Source organism: Saprolegnia parasitica, assembly GCF_000151545.1.
Source record: "Saprolegnia parasitica CBS 223.65 unplaced genomic scaffold supercont2.10, whole genome shotgun sequence".
In the NCBI taxonomy this organism is placed as follows: Eukaryota; Oomycota; class Saprolegniomycetes; order Saprolegniales; family Saprolegniaceae; genus Saprolegnia; species Saprolegnia parasitica.
In genome coordinates this window covers 408,226-425,129 of record NW_012156404.1, presented here as the reverse complement: position 1 = coordinate 425,129, position 16,904 = coordinate 408,226, and the positions used below count along the sequence as shown (strand labels likewise).

The following is a 16,904-nucleotide window of genomic DNA, read 5'->3' as shown; positions in this document are numbered from 1 at the left end:
CGACGTCGGACAAGCGCACTAGGAGGGCATGCATGATCGCATTGCAGCCCGGCACACACATTACATCATCTTTGAATGTTCTAGGTCCAAGGACGCGTGTGGCGACGCGTACATCGACGTACCTTTTACGTTGTGACGTGCCCAATCTTCAATCCAGTACGTGCGGTGTTTTTAGAATTATATCTTGTTTGTGTGCAAAAAGCACGCAGAGCGGACAACAAAAGACGCATGGCGGCGAAGTGCGTCGACTGCGGGCGGCGAACGGTCAAGGGCAAGCGCCGACGGCTCTTGCCCAACGTATTCTCGTGCGCAATTTGCTACCGAACGTTTGGGCCATTGGTCTTTCCAGATGTGCGAGCGGTCGACACGGCTGCCCCAGCACCACAAGTGCCGGTCGGCGACCATGACATCGCCGCCGCCCAAGCTCCACAAGCGCCGGCGACGCCAGTCGGCGACCAAGACACAGCCGCTGCAAGTCTTGAAGCGCTCATGGCAGCAGACACCGCCGCGGCCCCAGCTCCGCAAGCACCGATGGCGATCAACGACGAGATCGTTGCCGCAGATCCGCAAGTGCCCGAGACGCATGTAGCCGACGCGGTTCCGTCTCCATTAGTGCAAGTGGCCGTCGACGTGCAAGTGACCGTCGACGTGCAAGTGAGCGTCGACGAGCAAGACGCCGCTGTAGCACTTGTGCAGATGGCGTACCCCCATCATTACAGGTACGACAAGCATGGAAGATTGGCGACATGATGAATGTTGTAGGCTCCCGGAAGCACGAGCTCCAACCCCGATGGTTTAGCAATCTCAAAGCAATGCCCTTAGTATGCTGTTCAAGCCTGAATGCACAACTGCATCTGGCGAAAACATGGCGTGAGGCGAGGATATTCCTCAGCTCGGCGCGTGCCTGTGAACGCGCCAGTCTGTCGTCACGGCGGCGCAACCACGGGCGTTCTATGCAAACTCTGTTTCGAGCATGCAAACTCTTCATCGAGTCTTTTGCCGTCGTTGGCAAACGCCCTATCGTCACCAACCTCCGCACTCGAGCTGGTCCACAGGCTAGGATGACCTGCATGGAGTGCGAAATGTTGAAGTCCAAATTGGGTGTTTTTAGCGCAATTTGGAATTCCACCACACAGCCGCAAGCCCAAGCATGACGCTGGTCGAGCGCTGGGAAGGGCCGGGCAACGCGATGGTCAAGGGCCTGCACGCGGCTTTGGTGAAGCAAGAGGAGCATGTGCTCTCAACAAACAGCAACACGAACCGCAGTGGAAGTAGCCTCGTGCCCAAGCCGCAGCTGCTCCGCGCGGTCGAGCTCGAGGAGCTTCTCGTCAAGAAGGTCAACGCGTGGATTGGCGAGAAGAAGACGCACGACTTTAGTGCCAACCCCGTGCACATGCACCAGTACACTACGGTCGGCGGTCGGCTCATCGCGGCCATTGAAGCCACGCCCGACGAGTCGGCCAAGGCGTTTTGGACCAAAGACGCGGGCAGCCCGATGGCGGCCAAGGCGCTCTTTGAGCACTTCTTCGACGCCTCGTGGTTTACGATCCCGCAGGCCGCGCCGGACGGCAAGGCGTCCGTGCCGTCGTCGCCGATCGGCGAGAAGAAGAAGCACAAGAAGGAAAAAAAGCACAAAAAAGACAAAAAGGCCAAGAAAGCCAAGAAGCACGACGACGGCCACTTCCACCCGTACAACCCGATCGGCCACGTGACGCAGATGCTCCACCAAATGGACAACGCATAGCGACTCGTCGTTATGGTCATAGGACACCCAAAGCACACGTCCTCCCCTGCACTTGTCTCGCTGGCAAAACGTTGTATATATATATACGTACACCAGCGTCGCATTACGTCGGCTGTTTACATGGTCTTCTTGTCCGAGCGCGCGTAGAGCGTAAAGGCCACTTGCGAGCCAAAGCCGGCCGCGAAGCGCAGCGCGTACTTGACGTCCGGGTACGCGCCGCCATTGCTGAGACGGAGCGGCGTCGCGCTCAAATTCTCGTCGTGGATTTTGAAGTTGACGACCGGCGGGATCCGGCCGCGCTTGAGGCCTTCGACAGCGACCACGTCCTCGAACGAGACGCCCATCGGGTGGCCCGTGAAGCCCTTCGTGTTGGCAATCACAAGCGTCGCCAGACCGGCCTCGCCGAACGCCGAGCGCAGCGCCGAGATCTCCGAGAACGCGCACGACTTGGACGGCGACGCGTGCGTGCCCGTCTCGTGGCTGTAGTAGACGCCGTGCGCTGCAATCATCGCGCGCGAGATGCCGTGCTCGGCCTCGATCGTCGAAAGGAACCGGTTGAGCTCGTGCGCGAGGTGCTCCTTGTCGATCGACGCGCCGTGGAAGGCCGAGTTGCTCGCTTGGCTCGCGACCAAGTGCACGGTCGACGGCGTCGAGAGGCCGCGGGCGATCGTCGCCGACTCGGCTTCGAGCACGAGGCCGACGGCGCCGCCACCGAGCAGCATACCGCTGCGGCGCTGATCGAACGGCACCGCGCCGTCCGCGACCGTCGAGGCCAGGGTCGCGGCGCCAAGCGCGCGGAAGCCGCTGCCGATCCACGGCAGCAGGTTCTCGCTGCTCGCAATGTCGCCGGCGACAACGATGACGCGCTGGCACTTGCCCGACTTGATCCAGTCCTGCGCCATCGAGATCGCCACGGTCGTGCCGGCGCACGTCGCGTTCACTTGGGCGTTCGGGCCCTTGGCGCCAACGATCTGCGCGATCTGCGCGTTCGCGAGCACCAAGAGGCGGAAGAGAAGCTTGCGGTCAAACTCATAGTCGTCGGTCGGCGTCGTGTGGAAGCGCGCCACCTCCTTCACCGCCGCATCCAGCGCCGGGAACGACGTTGCGTACAAGACACCGGTCGAGTCGGCCATCGCGTCCGGGAGACGCCAGTTGCCCCAGCCGTTCTCGACCGTACCAGCCACGAGGCCCGACTGCTTGAGTGCGTCGAGGCCCGCGGCGACCGCAGCAATCGACGCCGTGTCCATGCCGTCGACAAGGCTCTTGGGGATGCCGTACTGGGCGACGAGGTCCACGGGGCGGAGCACGGCCGCGAGCTGAATGCACTCGTCGGCGGAGCTCACAGGCGACCGCGTCGTCACGCCGTCCTTCTTGGAGATCTGCACGACGCGGCGCGAGAGCATGCTCTCCTTGGCGTCGTCGCCAAGCACATCGATATGGTTGTCACCCGCAAGCAGCTTCTCGAACGTGTCGGCGCGGAACGGACCAGCCGCGCCCGGCGCACCGGCACCGACGCCCGAGACCACAACGTGAATCGGCTTGGGCGCCGCGACCACGGGCTTGGGCGACGGTGGTGCGACCGTGAGCGGCGGCAGCGCCGCATACGCGAGCGGCTGGTTGAGCGGCTTGCGCGCGTACGTGCGGCGGTGCTTGTCATCGACCTTGACGAGGTAGTAGGTGCCGGGGAAGAGCGCGTCCGTCGACTGCAGCGGCGTGTACGACTTGAGGCCGTGCGACGCCTCGCGCAGATCCAAATGCGCGTTGAACTCGTCGGGCGTCCGCTTCATGCGCGCGTCGAGGCGGCGCACGAGGTTGAGCGAGTCCGACATGCGCTCGAGCGTGAACGGGACGGCGCCGGCCTCGGTCGGCAAGCGCTCGGACGGGCGGGGCACGCGAAGCGAGAAGATGGAGCCGACAGCACCCGAACCGTACGAGAAGAGCATGATGCGCTTGCCGTGGAGCGACGCGCGGGCCGTGTCGACGAGGCACGCGAGGTTGATGTACACGGAGGCCGTGTAGCAGTTGCCAATGGCGCGGGACGCGCCGCAGGACGGCTCGACCATGCGGTTCCAGAGGTCGAGCGACACCTTGCGCGCGGCAGCGTCCAAGTCGCGGTCGTAGTACGTGTCTTCGAGCTTGGCGCCGTGCCACTTCTTGAGGAGCTCGTACTGCGGCAGCGACGGGTTGCGGAGAAAGTCGTTGAAGATGATGCGCGAGAAACCCTTCTGCGCCAGCTTGTTGTACGGCGAGTGGAAGATGACAAAGTCGTTGGCGGCCACGTCAAAGTTCTTGCCGTTCTTGGTGACACCGGCGAGTTCGTTCTTGACGCAGAAGCGGCGGTAGCAGTCGTCGAGCGTCTTGAGGTAGCACGACTGCGAGAACTTGCCGTCGACCGTCGGGTACTCGGAGTGCGGGTCCGGCTTGTAAAAGTCCCACATGTTCTCCGAAAACGTCGTGCGCAGCTCGCTCTCCATGACCAGCGGCGCGTTGGGGCCGATGAGCATGGCCACGGCGCCGCAGCCGCACGTCGGGCGCGCGGGGCCCTTGGCGTACACCGCAATGTCACCGCACACAACGAGCGCGTAGCGGCCATCCCACGCGCGGCTTTCGACCCACGCCACCGAGTTGAAGAGGGCGGCGGTACCACCGTAGCACGCGTTCACAGACGTCACACCTTCGAGGTCGTAGTTGCCATGCTCGTGGAAGAGGTCCATGAGCACCGTCTTGGTCGACTTGCACAAATCGACCATCGTCTCGGTACCGACTTCGAGGCGGCCAATCTGCGACGGGTGGATGTCGTACTTTTCAAGGAGGTTCTTGACCGCCGTGAGTGCGATCGAGTTGACGTCTTCGCGGTCGCCCGTAAAGCACATCTTCTCTTGGGCGAGGCCCTTGGTGTACTTGCCAGCGCTCACGCCATCGTACTGCTCGAGGTCGGCTTGGTCAATGTAGTTGGCCGGGAAGTAGACCTCCATGGCGAGGATACCAACGTTCTCGGCCATGATGCGCTTGGATGCGACATCGGCCTTGGTCGTCTTCTTGGTCTTGGACTGCTGCTCGCAATCGTAGCACGCCATGGGCACGGCCGCGACCTTGTTGGCGTCGTGGAAGCGGTAGTGCAAGATGGAGCTCGCGACCGCGACCGCAAAGCCAAAGAGGAGGAAGAGCAGGAAGAGCGACGGGTACGAGGCCAGGTAGGCCATGCCATCTTGGAGCAGCCCGCGGAGGCCCTCGGAGCTGACGACGACGAGCATCGCGAGGAAGAGCATTGGAGATGTAAATGCGAAATGATGATGAAAACCTTCCGCGAAACCCGACCCGTATCAATTCTCGCAGGTTCAAGACATCGGCCGCAAGATCTCACTTACAAAAGACGAGTCACAGCGCCCTACCCCTCCGGCCACAAAAGGGGCTGGAATCACGCCACCTTTGTCCCACATCTGCGACGACGTCAATGCACCCTTCGGTCGAAGCCGCGCAGCTTCCCCAACGAAGGCACACGGAGATTTCCGCACGTTGGTACCGACATGCGAAGCGCGGTATCGGGCGCAGCTGCGGTGTAATGGCCGCAAGGTGTCCTAATCTGCGTGCAACTAGCTGCTCGCACGTGCCAGTCAAACAAGATGCGGTCGCGGAGCGCCACATCGACTTTGAAAGGTCATTTCACCCAGCGTTACGCAGTCGCCCCTTCGTATTTTGTACGTATGATGTACGCAGGGTACATTCCGCTACAAAGATCGATATGTCGAACGTACGCTGGCATGTCGCAGCGTACATGGTACAGAGAAATGGACGGCGATGACGAGATGACGCACGGAAAGCACCCAAGTCTCTTGGCCGACGGTGCCCAGTGGCCTCTACAACGTGCCTCGTTCGTTCGTCACATCGCTTCGGACGTCGACGCTTCGCAATCGCAGCCGCAGTGCGTTGACTGGGATCCTTGAAGCATGCTTATGCAACCTCGTGCATACTAATAGTAGCGCGACTCGGCTGCATGGAGGCGTGGCGACACCAGTATAAAAAGGGGCGACGTCACCCGAGTGACACCTTTGCATAGCGCATGCCATCTCACAAGCAATGTGGAAATGGATGGATCCCACTCAATGGTACCCGTGGCACTTCGAACTTCGGAAAGGACGTGTAAAACGCATTAAACGTAGTGTTTAACGTGATCTGGCCATTGCGCAAACGTCGTTGGACCTGATCCGAGGGTCGCTCGTGGCGTGCCACGTATGCTGAAGCGCTTGATCCGTTCGCCAGACATACCGGTAATTGCACGAGGTAGATTCCTAGCACCGCGGATCTATATTGCAGATGTGCCTTATGACGCATTGGAGCTCTTGTAGTCGGACAGCTTGCCGTCGTCACTCGTCTCTCGGCCACTTCGAGTCGAGTCCTTGATGCTACCTTGATGTGACAGAGGCGGTGGCGTCCGTGTCACGGGCCTCTTTGGTTTCTCAGTGTCTTCGTCCATCGAAACGAGTTCGTCCGCACCACGGCTCCGCTGCCGGCGCAGCTTAAAGGAGCGATCTGTCGTGGCCTTGGACTTGACGACGGTGCCATCTTTGCGCTTGTGTACAGAGCCCTTGGTTCCCACCGCATTGAGCTTTGTCATGAGCTGCGCTTGGTTTTCGAGAATCGTTTGAAGTGTATCCTAGTGATGTATAAATATGTATCCAATTCGATCCAGGAAGACCTTGAGGCGCTCGACGTCCACGCGCAGACTCGTGAGGCTCGACAAGGTTTCTTTGACGACGGTGTGGCCCGAGCCTGCGTCACCAATATTGATCGTGTCAGGTCCAACCATCCAAGCTGTACCGGCGGCAATTGGTGGGGATGATATCGCGCGCTCGGAGTCCGTGCGGTCGTTCTGTAGGTTCTTCAAGCTCCGAGTGCCGTTGTTCGCTGCCACCATGAGGCTCAAGCGCTCGCCCTTGAGGACTTCGTTGGCGCTGCTGCTGCGCTCAAAGACGCGACTCAGTGGCGCGCTTCGTTCTTCGAACGTCATCTCGTCGATCGCGTCCTTGTCAATGACGTGCGCATTGTCGAGCACTTTAATGCTGGTGACGCTCGACCGGTTCTTATTCTCGCGCTTGCGCTTGTCCGACTCGCGGTACAAGCGGTCTAAAATGTTGGGGTACAGCGCAAAAATGACCTCGGCGTCCACTTGGTCGAGGCTCTTCATCTCGCAAAACGAAGCGGCGACCGCGGTGGCGGACCGCGATGTATTGGCGAGGAGGCCTACAGCACGTTATGTCGCTGTCTCTGTAGTGGGAGTGCCGCAAAACGCACCGATCTCGCCAAAGAAGCTCCCTTCTTTGAGCACGGCCACGACTGCGTTGTCGGGGCCAATGATCTTGACCTTGCCGCGGATAATGATGAGCATGCATCGCCCGGGCTCGCCGCGGTGGAAAATCACGTCCTTCTCGTTGTACAAATGCGTCTTGAGCCGCGTGACCACGGACGCAAGGCAGTCGTCCGTGCAACCTTTGAAGAGCGGCACGAGCGCGATCGTGCGTCGGTGGATGTGAAGTGCGATTTCGGCGCGAATCAGAGGCGACAAGTCTTCGTCCTACAGCGCACACGTCTGCATCACGTCGGCGTCGCATCCGTCTGTACTTCGTAGATCGCCCGTTCGTAGCGATCCGATGTCTTCTTGACGCGCCAGAGCATGTCGTAGTAGTTTTTGGCCGACGTGCGCAGCTCCTACGCTCGCTCTTAACCACAATGCAATGTGAGCGCGAGATATACGCGTGGCACTTGCAGCGCCTTGAGGTCCGACATGACGGTCTTGATTTTGGCTTGGTACTCGGACGCGCGGGACGTTTGCCGAATGTAGATGGCCGTCACGCTCGCAAAGATGAGCGACATCATGCAAAACCCGCAAACGACAGAAGCGCAGCGTACAGGTAGTGCTCGGGTGCAATCGCAATGACCCTAGTCCATGGCCACATTGCGGTCAATACGACATGTTGGATGGAGAAGTTGTCGTACGGGGTCATGTTGAGCAGCATGCTCGTCGAGGCGTGGAGGTAAATGCCGTAATTTGTAAACGGCTCCAGGTCGCTCATGCTGTCGTCTTCGGTCATCGCAATCGAGGCCCACAAGCACGCGATCCAGTGCACGCACGAGACGTACAGTAGGAGGACCTGAAACGTGTACATAAATTCGAGGTGCTTCCTAGCAGACACCACACAATACAGCATGAGCGCACCACTTTGCTCTTTGTAATATTGGAATCGACGCACCGGACAAAGCGGATGACGCGCGCCAATCGAAAGAGTTTCTAGTGACGAGTGAGCGTCATGCGTTGTTAGCGCAAGAGAACCGGGATCTTGAGGTACTTGAGCGACGTCTTGACCGCGACGCGCTCGACGCCCTTGCCCGCGTCAAAGATCAATTCGTATGGGATTGCGCCGGCCAAGTCGATGAAAAACCACGTCTAGACATCGCCGATCTTTTCGCTCGTCGAGGCAGACAGCACGTACGGTGATATAGTGCAGCGCGACCTTTTTCGGGTCGAGCACGATCTCAATGTCGTGGCGAAAGCCCGTGCTACGCGTAGGTTATGAGCGTAGGTTGCCACTTGTTGAGCTGTACCGGAAGTTCATGACGATGTCGCTGAGGTACACAATGTCGATCACAATGTCGAACGCGTGCGTCCAGGACGGCGTGTCCATGTTGGCTTCAAAGACGAGGCTGTACGGCAGTCGCCACGTGAGACCGATCGTCGTGATCGCAATCAGCGAGTCCCACGAGAGCCGCAGCGTGGAATCTACAGCATCCGGTCGGCAAAGTTACGACGGACAAGGGAGCCTACCCGGATAGACCATGAACCGGGGTGGCGGCGCCGTCACATCTTGCACGATTTTCTTGCGCTCTTCAGCCGTCACGCGCAGCGAGACGCGGTTCGTCGCGGGCAGCACTTCGGCTTGCTTCCAAATGTTGAACGAAAGCTGCTTGACTTTTGGCACGTGCCCGAGGCGCGCGAGGCGCGACGGCATCCCGTCATCTTTCCGGTCCAAGTTGATGACCCGCGTGAGCGCGGAGCGCTTCGGCGTCACCTTTTCGTTCGCGGCCTTTCCCATGAATCCCCGACAGTCGGTTTCACATAACGAGGTGCTCCGGAGCGTTTCGGCCCGTTTTGTACGTTCGACGGGGCTAATCGCACGCAATTTTATGTTTTGTGGGTACGATCGACCGACAGCTTTCGCCCGATGGCAAAGGCTCTGTGCGCACAACCCGGTTGTGTACCGAGAAACGGTTCCTGACCGTCGTCTCACTCTGCGCTGGTATGTGCCTTGTTCGAACTTGGGCGAAACGTGGTTTGTTTTTAGTCTACAGCCATCGGGGGGTGAAAAAAGATTTGCATACGTCCGGAGGGGGGGGTCCCTCGTTTCCAGCCGACTGGCTTTCCCCGTCGCAAAACAGATATTGCGCGTGGCGGCACATGGACCTCCTCGTCTGCGTGAAAGAGGCGAGAGGCCTCCGCAACACGCAGCTCTTTGGCACGCAGGATCCGTACTGCACGATCAAGATCTCGGGCCACAAGGTCAAGACCAAGGTGCACGCCAAAGGCGGCGTCGAGCCGCGCTTCGCTGCGACGTTCCACATCCCGAGCGTCGATGTGAACGATCCGTTCCAGATCGAGATCAAGAACCACTCGATGCTGCGCAAGGCCCACATTGGCATCTACCGGGCGCCATTGCACGAGGCCATAGCTGCGTCCTTGGGCGCCGAGCACTGGTTTAAACTCGATCACCGAACCAAGCACCCGTCGCCTGGCGGCGAGGTGTGTCTCCGCCTCGAGCTGCGCGCTAGCTCCCTCGCGTCACCCGAGCCGCCTGTGAACGGCCACTTTGAGTTTCCGCGGCCGCACGAAAGCCGCGAGTACAAGTCGTCGACGTACAAAGAAAATGTCGCGCAATCGGCGCCGCCGCAGACGCGATTCCAACTGCAGTCCAACAACAACGCAGGGCGGTCCCCGTCGGACCGCAAGAACGTTTCTGCCCCCGCGTTCATTCGGCAAGAGCGCCACTCGGTCCCGCCCGAACTCGCGGTCAAGGCCGACTCGTTGCCCGCCAAGTCCCAACAACCGCAGCACCAGGCGCCATCCCAACCTCCTCCGTACCCGTCGGCAACGATCCCACGAATGCCACCACGAAGCACGCCATCACGGACGAGCTCTAGCAGCAATTACAGCAGTGGTCGCGACAGTTGGGCGCGCCAAGCATCGGGCGAGAGCTCGACCGACGAGCCGTCCACCGTGCGCCCGCCATTGTTCACGATTCCAAACCCGGACGGTGACGGACGCATCGTGTACATGGGATCGAACGGTCCGCCTGGCAGCTTCCGGGGCATGTCCCCAATCACGCCCGACGCCGCCATGGTGGACTTTGCTAGCAACCAGGTGCGCCCCGTCACAACATCGATGGACGAGATCGACTGGGCTGGGTACGAGGAGCTCCAAGCGTACCGTCACTTGTACATCTACCCGTCCATGGTCAAGATCATCCGGTCGCTCCAGAGTGACTACATGAAGACCGAGCTCGCGCACTACGGCGGCACGCTCGCGATGGTCAAGAGCCTCAAGTTTCCGGATGAAAAAGATGCGCTCGTCAAGGAGATCATCTCGCTGAGCAAGGTCGACTGCCCTAAAGTGCTTCGCTTCATGGGGTTTTACATCTCGCCCACCGCGGGCCTTTGCTGCGTCACGGAGAACCTCGCGGGCAACCCGCCCGACTTGCGCGCGCTTCTGAACCGCCCCAAGCCGGGTCTCACGTGGCAGGACAAGCTGCGCATCGCGACCGAGGTGGCCGAGGCGCTGGTGTACATGCACGCACAAAAGCCGATCATGATCCATCGCAACATCAAAGCGGCGTCTGTGATCCTCGGGCGGCGCCGCGAAGCCGTGCTCAGTGGCTTTGGCTGCTGCCGCGACCGCAGCTACGATCAAACCATGACATCGGGCGTCGGCGACGTGCAGTGGTCCGCGCCCGAGATGCTCATGGACGGCGACTACGCCGAGCGCGTCGACGTCTACTCATTTGGCGTCCTCCTCGTCGAGCTCGATACGCACGAGATTCCGTTCTTAAAGGAGAGCGAGACATACTCGCGCAGCGACTTTATCGGGATGCTCGTCACCGGCCGGCTCCGCCATCGGCCGTCGGCGTCGTGCCCCGCACCAATCCGAGACATCGTCGCGCTCTGTATCCAGCACGACCCTGGTCTTCGCCCCGACATGCGCCAAGTGCTCGGTCGGCTGCAAGCCGTGTCCCTTTAAGTTAACAAATACGAATACGTTGTGTACAATGTTTTTTGCATTGTGGCGACGTCGAGCCAAGATATCGAAGCACGATTCGGATTGGCTGCATTTTAACCAATGAGAGCGCCAGATCTTGATCGAGACCACTCGTTGCCACAGAAAGCAACTTGATGGCCGCGGAAGGACTGGAAGTGCTCGCGCTACGCTTGGACCAAGTCAAGGCCCGGGCCAAGTACGTGGCGACGCTCAAGACATGGTGCAAGGAGCTGAGCGTGCATGGCCGCCTCCTCACGCGCGGCAGCCTGCACCTCCTGCTTCTCGAAGGCAGCGCGTCGGGCCTCGACGCGCTCATCGCCCGGTACGCCTCCGAGCCCATTGACGAGAACGCAGCCGGCGAGGTACGCATGTGAGCGACTGCAGCATGCTTATGCCCTTGGTGTAGATGATCAAGGATAGCATGTTTGACGTACTTGGTCGCCAGCCCCGGACGGGCGACGCCGTTTTCCAGAACTTTGTCGATCTGCAAGTGCTGGTACGCCCGAGAAGTCGTCGACACATCGCTCATCCTGGTCGATCGATGCGTAGAACGATGCGATGATGGACAAGCTCTTCGTCCAAGACTGGGGCGCCGATGCAGCGTGGATTGCGGAAGCGAGAACGACGGATCGCTCCAAGCGCTTTATTGCGCGGCGCGACGCCGCAAAGCTCAAGCGGAAACTGGAGCGGCAAAAGCTGGCACAGGAGCGCGATGCCAAGAAAGCGGCTGCGCGCGAAGCCAAGAAGCTAGAGGAAGGAGGTGCGCATGAAGCGGATCAAGGCAACGACGACACTGCCGAGGTCGAGCTGTCCGAGGCCACTACCGCTCCAAGCCCCGTGACCGAGTCGACGGAAAATGCGACGCAGCCCGCAGTTGAAAAGAAGACAGAGTCATCACAACTGCCCAAGGCTGCGCAGCCGTCCAAGCCGCCCAAGGCCAAGCAAGCACAGCCGCCTAAAGCCAAGCAAGCACAGCACTCAAAGGGCAAACAAGCCCAGCCAAACCAGTCACAGTCCAAGAAGGGGCAAAAGAAGCCATTCCAGAAGAAGGGGCCGCCGCAAAAGCCGGGCCCGAGTAAGAAGCGGTCGTTGGATCCGTGGGCCGCACCGGAGGCGGCGTCGCACGATGCGCCTTCGTTCTCGATGGGCGCCAAGAAGAAGGCGCGCCCTCATCCCAAGTCCAAGCCATGATGAGACGCATGGGTTGGCATTATAAATACTAATAAACAGCAACACCCTCCTATCTATAGATCGTCATCAATGTCCATCATGTCGTACGAGCAGTCGGCCACGTCGTCGTCCTCACTCTCGCTCGCGTCCGACTCGGGCTCGGTCTTCCATTCGGCGTTGTGGCGGGGTGGGCGGTAAAGCACGATCGCGGTCGACGTGCCAGCTGGCGGTTGCTCGTCGAGCAGGGGAAACGGTTGCTGGGTGCATGTTGTCTGAAAGGCTTTGGCGGGCGTCGTCAGCTCGAGCGTCGGGTACGACGCCGCCTGCGCATCGTAGGGCACGAGCTGCAACTGGTCCGACTCGACGTCCATGTCCACATCCATGTCCACGTCGTCGTTCTCGGGCGAGCTCACGTGGTCAAACCATACGGGCTCGGGTGCTTGCACCTGCATGTGCTGAAGGCTCTCTGCCAGCTTCATGCGCTTGTGGTGGCAGGGCGCGCTGTAGCTGTCTTCGTCGCGGCCACGGCGCAGGCCTCGGCCGAGGGCCACGGGGCGCGGCTGGGGCGGGAACAGCATCATCGTTCTTGGGATCGGTTCGTGTCGAGAGAAACTTGGCAACTGAAGCGCAATCAGCGTGCCATATCATCCGGATACGCTGCCATACAACACTCAAAGGTGGCGGCGCAGCTTCCAGAAGCGAGCTCGCGAATTATCCGGAAGCCATTCTAGAAAGTTCGTGTTTACGTCGTTGCGACGCGCCTCGCTACCAACAACTCGTACGGGCGGTCGACGCAGCAGCGGATTATGTCGGCGCCGTCGTTGCCACGAGTGGTATGTCGCTCTACGGCGCATTTATACGATGGGCTCACGAAATAACGGTGTATTTATACGATGGGCTCAGGAAATAACGGTAATAAACAAGGTTCCGGCGGACGGCGCTGGTTGTGGACTGCTTTTGTGTTTACATCGTCGGATTCCTTGGCGCGCGCAGCGGCATGGGCGCGCCGATTTTTCTCAAGCCGCGCCGATTTGGCCGCTGCATCTTTGGGCGGACGTACGGTGCGTCGCGTCATTTTTCGGTTCAACGACATCTTGGACTCCGACCTTTAGTGCTCTGCGTTGCACAATGCGGGCCTTTTTCTGCGATTGACTACAATGAGAACGTAGCTGTTAGTTCGTTCCGTTCACAGTCAATGCAAACGTAGCGCTTTGTTCGTTTTGTTCAATCAAAATTATTGCACGGACAGACCCCGTGATCGAGAGACGGCACGTATATCGCCTGTGGGCTGGAGTAACTAGCGCCTAAGACCAGGGCCTTGTAAGGCGCTGGTCTCCGAACGTCGACTTCAACTCGATAACCAGTACTAGTAGGTTCCTACCAGTGCCAGTACAATTGACAGTATTCCATCGAGCTAGCGTCTTCGGTAAGGTGAGACTATACTTTTACGATTGTACACTTGTCGACGCTGCATTTGGTGCGACGCTAGCGTCGACTGCATCGCGACGTACAGTAGTGTGGTAATAGCGTTGGTTGGATCGCACGGATATGCTCGACTATTATAGACAGTCCTGGATTCAACCAATAGATACGCTGCCACGTATGGGAATATCAACGCGGCACAATCTATTCTGGTACGAAAGTACTTTAGTACGCGGGCAATCAACGTCTGAAGATACTTTCGGAGCCATTGGCTTTTTGGAGCTGGCCAGTCGAGCGTGGTAACCAGCACGACCCGAGCTTTGCAGCCGCGGAGAGTACAAAAGCGCGCCGCTTCATGGGCTTTTGACAGGACGTAGTGTCACAGGTCACGCTTCTCCAGCGTGCGATACAAACACCAAGTACACGAAGCGCAGCGATGGCTTGAACGCCTTTACAGCCCTCGGCAGCGCGAGTGATCTCGGTGCCTCAGAAAACGAAATCGCATGTCCCTCTACGACCCGCTCTACCACCAGAAGCGCGCTGCAAAGCTCGCCAATGCCAAATTGGCGGCCCAAGATGTCCTCATGCGTAAGCCAAGCCCGACGACGGCCACGAACCAAGTTTCGCGTGCCACCGCGTTCGGGCGCAGCACGACCCCGACGATTGTCCGCCAGCGTGCGACGACAACTGTCCCGGTGACTGCGCGATCAACGATTCGGTCGACGCAAACGCCTGCCACGACGGCAGGGCGACCATTGACGGCGAGCAGCCGCAACTCCATCTCCGCCGCTCAGCGTCGCGCACCGGTGACGAGCGTTGCGCCTGCTCCGTCCAGTGCCACCACGGATGTCAAGCCAACCGGCGCGACATCAACGACCATCTCCGAGGCGATCCTCGGTGAGCTGCGTTCGGAAGTTGCTACTCTCCAAGCGCAGGTCGTCAACCTCCAGGCGAGTGTCGAGAAGGCACAAGAAGCGGCCAAGACTAGCGCCTCGGAGCTTGTCCTCGCCCGTGCCCAGCACGACAACGATCTCGAAACTCTCGGAGATCAACTTCGAGCCTCGCACGATGCCGCTGAGCATCTTGGGGCATCACTCGAAGCATCGGAGCATTCGGCTGCGACCTGTGTGTCGGCGCTTGCTGCTGCACAGTCGAAGTTCGACAACGACATCAAGGAGCTCCAGGCGAGTCTTAAGAAGGCACAAGAAGCGACTTCAGCCGGTGCCTCTAACCTTGCTGCTGCTGAATCGGATCTCGCAGCATCGCGATCGCAGGACGACGCCGACGTCGAAAAGCTCGAGGCCAGCCTTGACAGCTTGAAGAAGCGCATCAAGCGGCTTTGGCCGGCGCCTCGAAGTTCGACAACGACGTCAAGGAGCTCCAGGCGAGTCTCAAGAAGGCACAAGAAGCGACTTCGGCAGGTGCCTCTGACCTTGAGCGACGAGCCGTTGCCTTGGCGATGGCAAGTTGACAATGAAGCGCTTTGATGTTGGCGTTGTGCTGGCGCTCCTGGGCCGCGATCGTCGCATGGGCTTTCGCGAGTTCGACCTTGAGCTCTGAGGCACCGTCCGAAGCCGCTTCTTGTGCCTTCTTGAGACTCGCCTGGAGCTCCTTGACGTCGTTGTCGAACTTCGAGGCGCCGGCCAAAGCCGCTTGATGCGCTTCTTCAAGGCTGGCCTCGATCTTTTCGACGTCGGCGTCGTGCTGCGATCGCGATGCTGCGAGATCCGATTCAGCAGCAGCAAGGTCAGAGGCACCGGCCGAAGCCACTTCTTGCGACGAAAGCGCAGAGCCAAAAGCTGCGAGCCGACCGCACTCGAAATGCTCAGATTGCCAAAGCAACGAGGAGCAACAAGCGGCGCTTTCTGCTGCTCAAGACGAAGTCTCTGCTCTCCAAACGGACCTCGTGACAGCGCATCAGACGTCAGCGAACGTCGCGCGTCGCCTCTCGGCCGACCACGAGAAGGCGCTGGCCGATGCTAGTGCTACCCTCGCAGCCAAGGGCGCCGAGTTCCGAGCCAAGTACGAAGACGCAGTGCGCGGCCGCCGTGTGGTATGCCCTGCTTGCGGCGACGTCGACGAAACGAGTCAGTGGACCATCTTTTCCGGGCCGCTGATGGAGGACACGGACTTTGACAGCGACATTGAGGTGGGTCTCGGTGAACCACCGGCATCGCCAGACCTGGTCGCAGCTGCACGAGGCGCTCAGAGCGCAAGCCGACGACGCAGCAGCCCGCGCCGCATCGAACGAGCTGCGCCTCGAGAACAAGATTTTGAAGCTCATGTCGACCATCAACGATCTCTCGGCCAGCGTCAACGCGCTCTCGTCGGACAAGTCGGCGCTCGGAGAGGCCAAGACAAAGCTCCAGGAGGAGGCGACGAACCTCGCGTCGCACATCGCCGCTTTGGAAACGGCGCTGCAGACGCAAGAGACTCAAGCCAAGAGCGGCATGAAGACGCTCGAGTCGCGGGCGGTCACGGCCGAAGCCACCCAAGAAGCGAACGCGACAACGATCCGGAAGCTGCAAACTAACATAGAAGGACTCTCGACAAGCGCACTCTTCCGACGCACCCAAGAGCTCTCGAAAAAAATCCGGGACCTTGAGGCTCAGCTGCACCGACTTGGGTACTAGCGGCATATCTAACTCTGTAAGAATTGCATGTTTCATTCTTACCCGTCCCGTGAATCGCGTTGGGTGGATTCGCTAAAAACAAATGTCCTCGTATTGCAGGGAAAGGACAAGCGCACGTTCCTCCCTCAAACGATAGCGCCAAGATCTGTTTATTGCGTCGACCTACAAGGTTCCGGTGGAGGGAATGCATAGATGGCTGCTTTGGTGTTCACAAAAACTTTCAAAACTTGTTTTATGTACGTGGAGTCCACAAGTGCAACGCAGCCGTGGATCGATCGTGCCATTGCAGACTGCTTCAAGCAAAGGAGGAGCGTGACGCCATTCCAAGGGCACCTGGTGCCTTAGGCGGCGCGGCTTGCCGTGTCGCCCGCAGGGCCATGGCGCGCTCCGGCGTGCTGTGCGCTCTGTGTCTTACGTCCTTTGCCGTGTAAGTGCTGGTCGCTGGCAGCGGTCGGTGGTCGCGCCGATGGCGCCGCTCTTCGCGCGCTCGGCACCCAATGCCCCTCGACGATTCAAGGCCCGTCAAGTCCCCGGCGGCCGTCAAGGAGATGAGACGTCGCTGGCCCTCCCGTGCTTTCGCCCCGCGGGCGCGGTCGCCCTCACTCCACGAAGTCCCGTTGCCTCCCGGCCCTCC

General features: G+C 59.8%; 8 protein-coding genes across 8 annotated transcripts; 4 read left to right on the top strand and 4 right to left on the bottom strand.

Moving 5' to 3' along the window:
- Positions 1-228: 228 nt before the first annotated feature.
- Positions 229-827, top strand: SPRG_03970 (hypothetical protein; the record flags this gene model as incomplete). Its single annotated transcript, XM_012342562.1, has 4 exons — positions 229-297; positions 350-475; positions 550-719; positions 763-827. 4 exons carry the CDS (start codon positions 229-231, stop codon positions 797-799), a joined length of 402 nt encoding a protein of 133 aa, XP_012197952.1. The 3' UTR covers positions 800-827.
- Positions 828-1,127: 300 nt separating this feature from the next.
- Positions 1,128-1,859, top strand: SPRG_03969 (hypothetical protein). Its single transcript, XM_012342561.1, has one exon. The coding sequence runs from the start codon at positions 1,151-1,153 to the stop codon at positions 1,742-1,744; it is 594 nt and encodes a 197-aa protein (XP_012197951.1). The 5' UTR covers positions 1,128-1,150; the 3' UTR covers positions 1,745-1,859.
- Positions 1,765-5,020, bottom strand: SPRG_03968 (hypothetical protein). Its single transcript, XM_012342560.1, has one exon. It carries the CDS (start codon positions 5,011-5,013, stop codon positions 1,861-1,863), a length of 3,153 nt encoding a protein of 1,050 aa, XP_012197950.1. The 5' UTR covers positions 5,014-5,020; the 3' UTR covers positions 1,765-1,860.
- Positions 5,021-6,181: 1,161 nt separating this feature from the next.
- SPRG_03967 (hypothetical protein) lies at positions 6,182-7,815 on the bottom strand (the record flags this gene model as incomplete). Its single annotated transcript, XM_012342559.1, has 8 exons — positions 6,182-6,189; positions 6,239-6,398; positions 6,441-6,514; positions 6,563-6,985; positions 7,037-7,316; positions 7,364-7,450; positions 7,496-7,681; positions 7,711-7,815. The coding sequence occupies 8 exons, from the start codon at positions 7,813-7,815 to the stop codon at positions 6,182-6,184; spliced, it is 1,323 nt and encodes a 440-aa protein (XP_012197949.1).
- A 242-nt stretch (positions 7,816-8,057) lies between these two features.
- Positions 8,058-8,832, bottom strand: SPRG_03966 (hypothetical protein; the record flags this gene model as incomplete). Its single annotated transcript, XM_012342558.1, has 4 exons — positions 8,058-8,186; positions 8,233-8,299; positions 8,345-8,519; positions 8,565-8,832. 4 exons carry the CDS (start codon positions 8,830-8,832, stop codon positions 8,058-8,060), a joined length of 639 nt encoding a protein of 212 aa, XP_012197948.1.
- Positions 8,833-9,179: 347 nt separating this feature from the next.
- Positions 9,180-11,053, top strand: SPRG_03965 (TKL protein kinase). The gene has a single exon (XM_012342557.1). It carries the CDS (start codon positions 9,195-9,197, stop codon positions 11,025-11,027), a length of 1,833 nt encoding a protein of 610 aa, XP_012197947.1. The 5' UTR covers positions 9,180-9,194; the 3' UTR covers positions 11,028-11,053.
- A 126-nt stretch (positions 11,054-11,179) lies between these two features.
- On the top strand, positions 11,180-12,286 carry SPRG_03964 (hypothetical protein; the record flags this gene model as incomplete). Its single annotated transcript, XM_012342556.1, has 3 exons — positions 11,180-11,407; positions 11,452-11,541; positions 11,595-12,286. The coding sequence occupies 3 exons, from the start codon at positions 11,180-11,182 to the stop codon at positions 12,234-12,236; spliced, it is 960 nt and encodes a 319-aa protein (XP_012197946.1). The 3' UTR covers positions 12,237-12,286.
- Positions 12,236-12,836, bottom strand: SPRG_03963 (hypothetical protein). The gene has a single exon (XM_012342555.1). It carries the CDS (start codon positions 12,794-12,796, stop codon positions 12,290-12,292), a length of 507 nt encoding a protein of 168 aa, XP_012197945.1. The 5' UTR covers positions 12,797-12,836; the 3' UTR covers positions 12,236-12,289.
- Positions 12,837-16,904: the final 4,068 nt, after the last annotated feature.

Bases quoted from the DNA above. Each gene is read 5' to 3' on its own strand.
- SPRG_03969 (XM_012342561.1), top strand. From the start codon at position 1,151: ATGACGCTGGTCGAGCGCTGGGAAGGGCCGGGCAACGCGATGGTCAAG.
- SPRG_03968 (XM_012342560.1), bottom strand. From the start codon at position 5,013: ATGCTCTTCCTCGCGATGCTCGTCGTCGTCAGCTCCGAGGGCCTCCGC.
- SPRG_03965 (XM_012342557.1), top strand. From the start codon at position 9,195: ATGGACCTCCTCGTCTGCGTGAAAGAGGCGAGAGGCCTCCGCAACACG.
- SPRG_03963 (XM_012342555.1), bottom strand. From the start codon at position 12,796: ATGATGCTGTTCCCGCCCCAGCCGCGCCCCGTGGCCCTCGGCCGAGGC.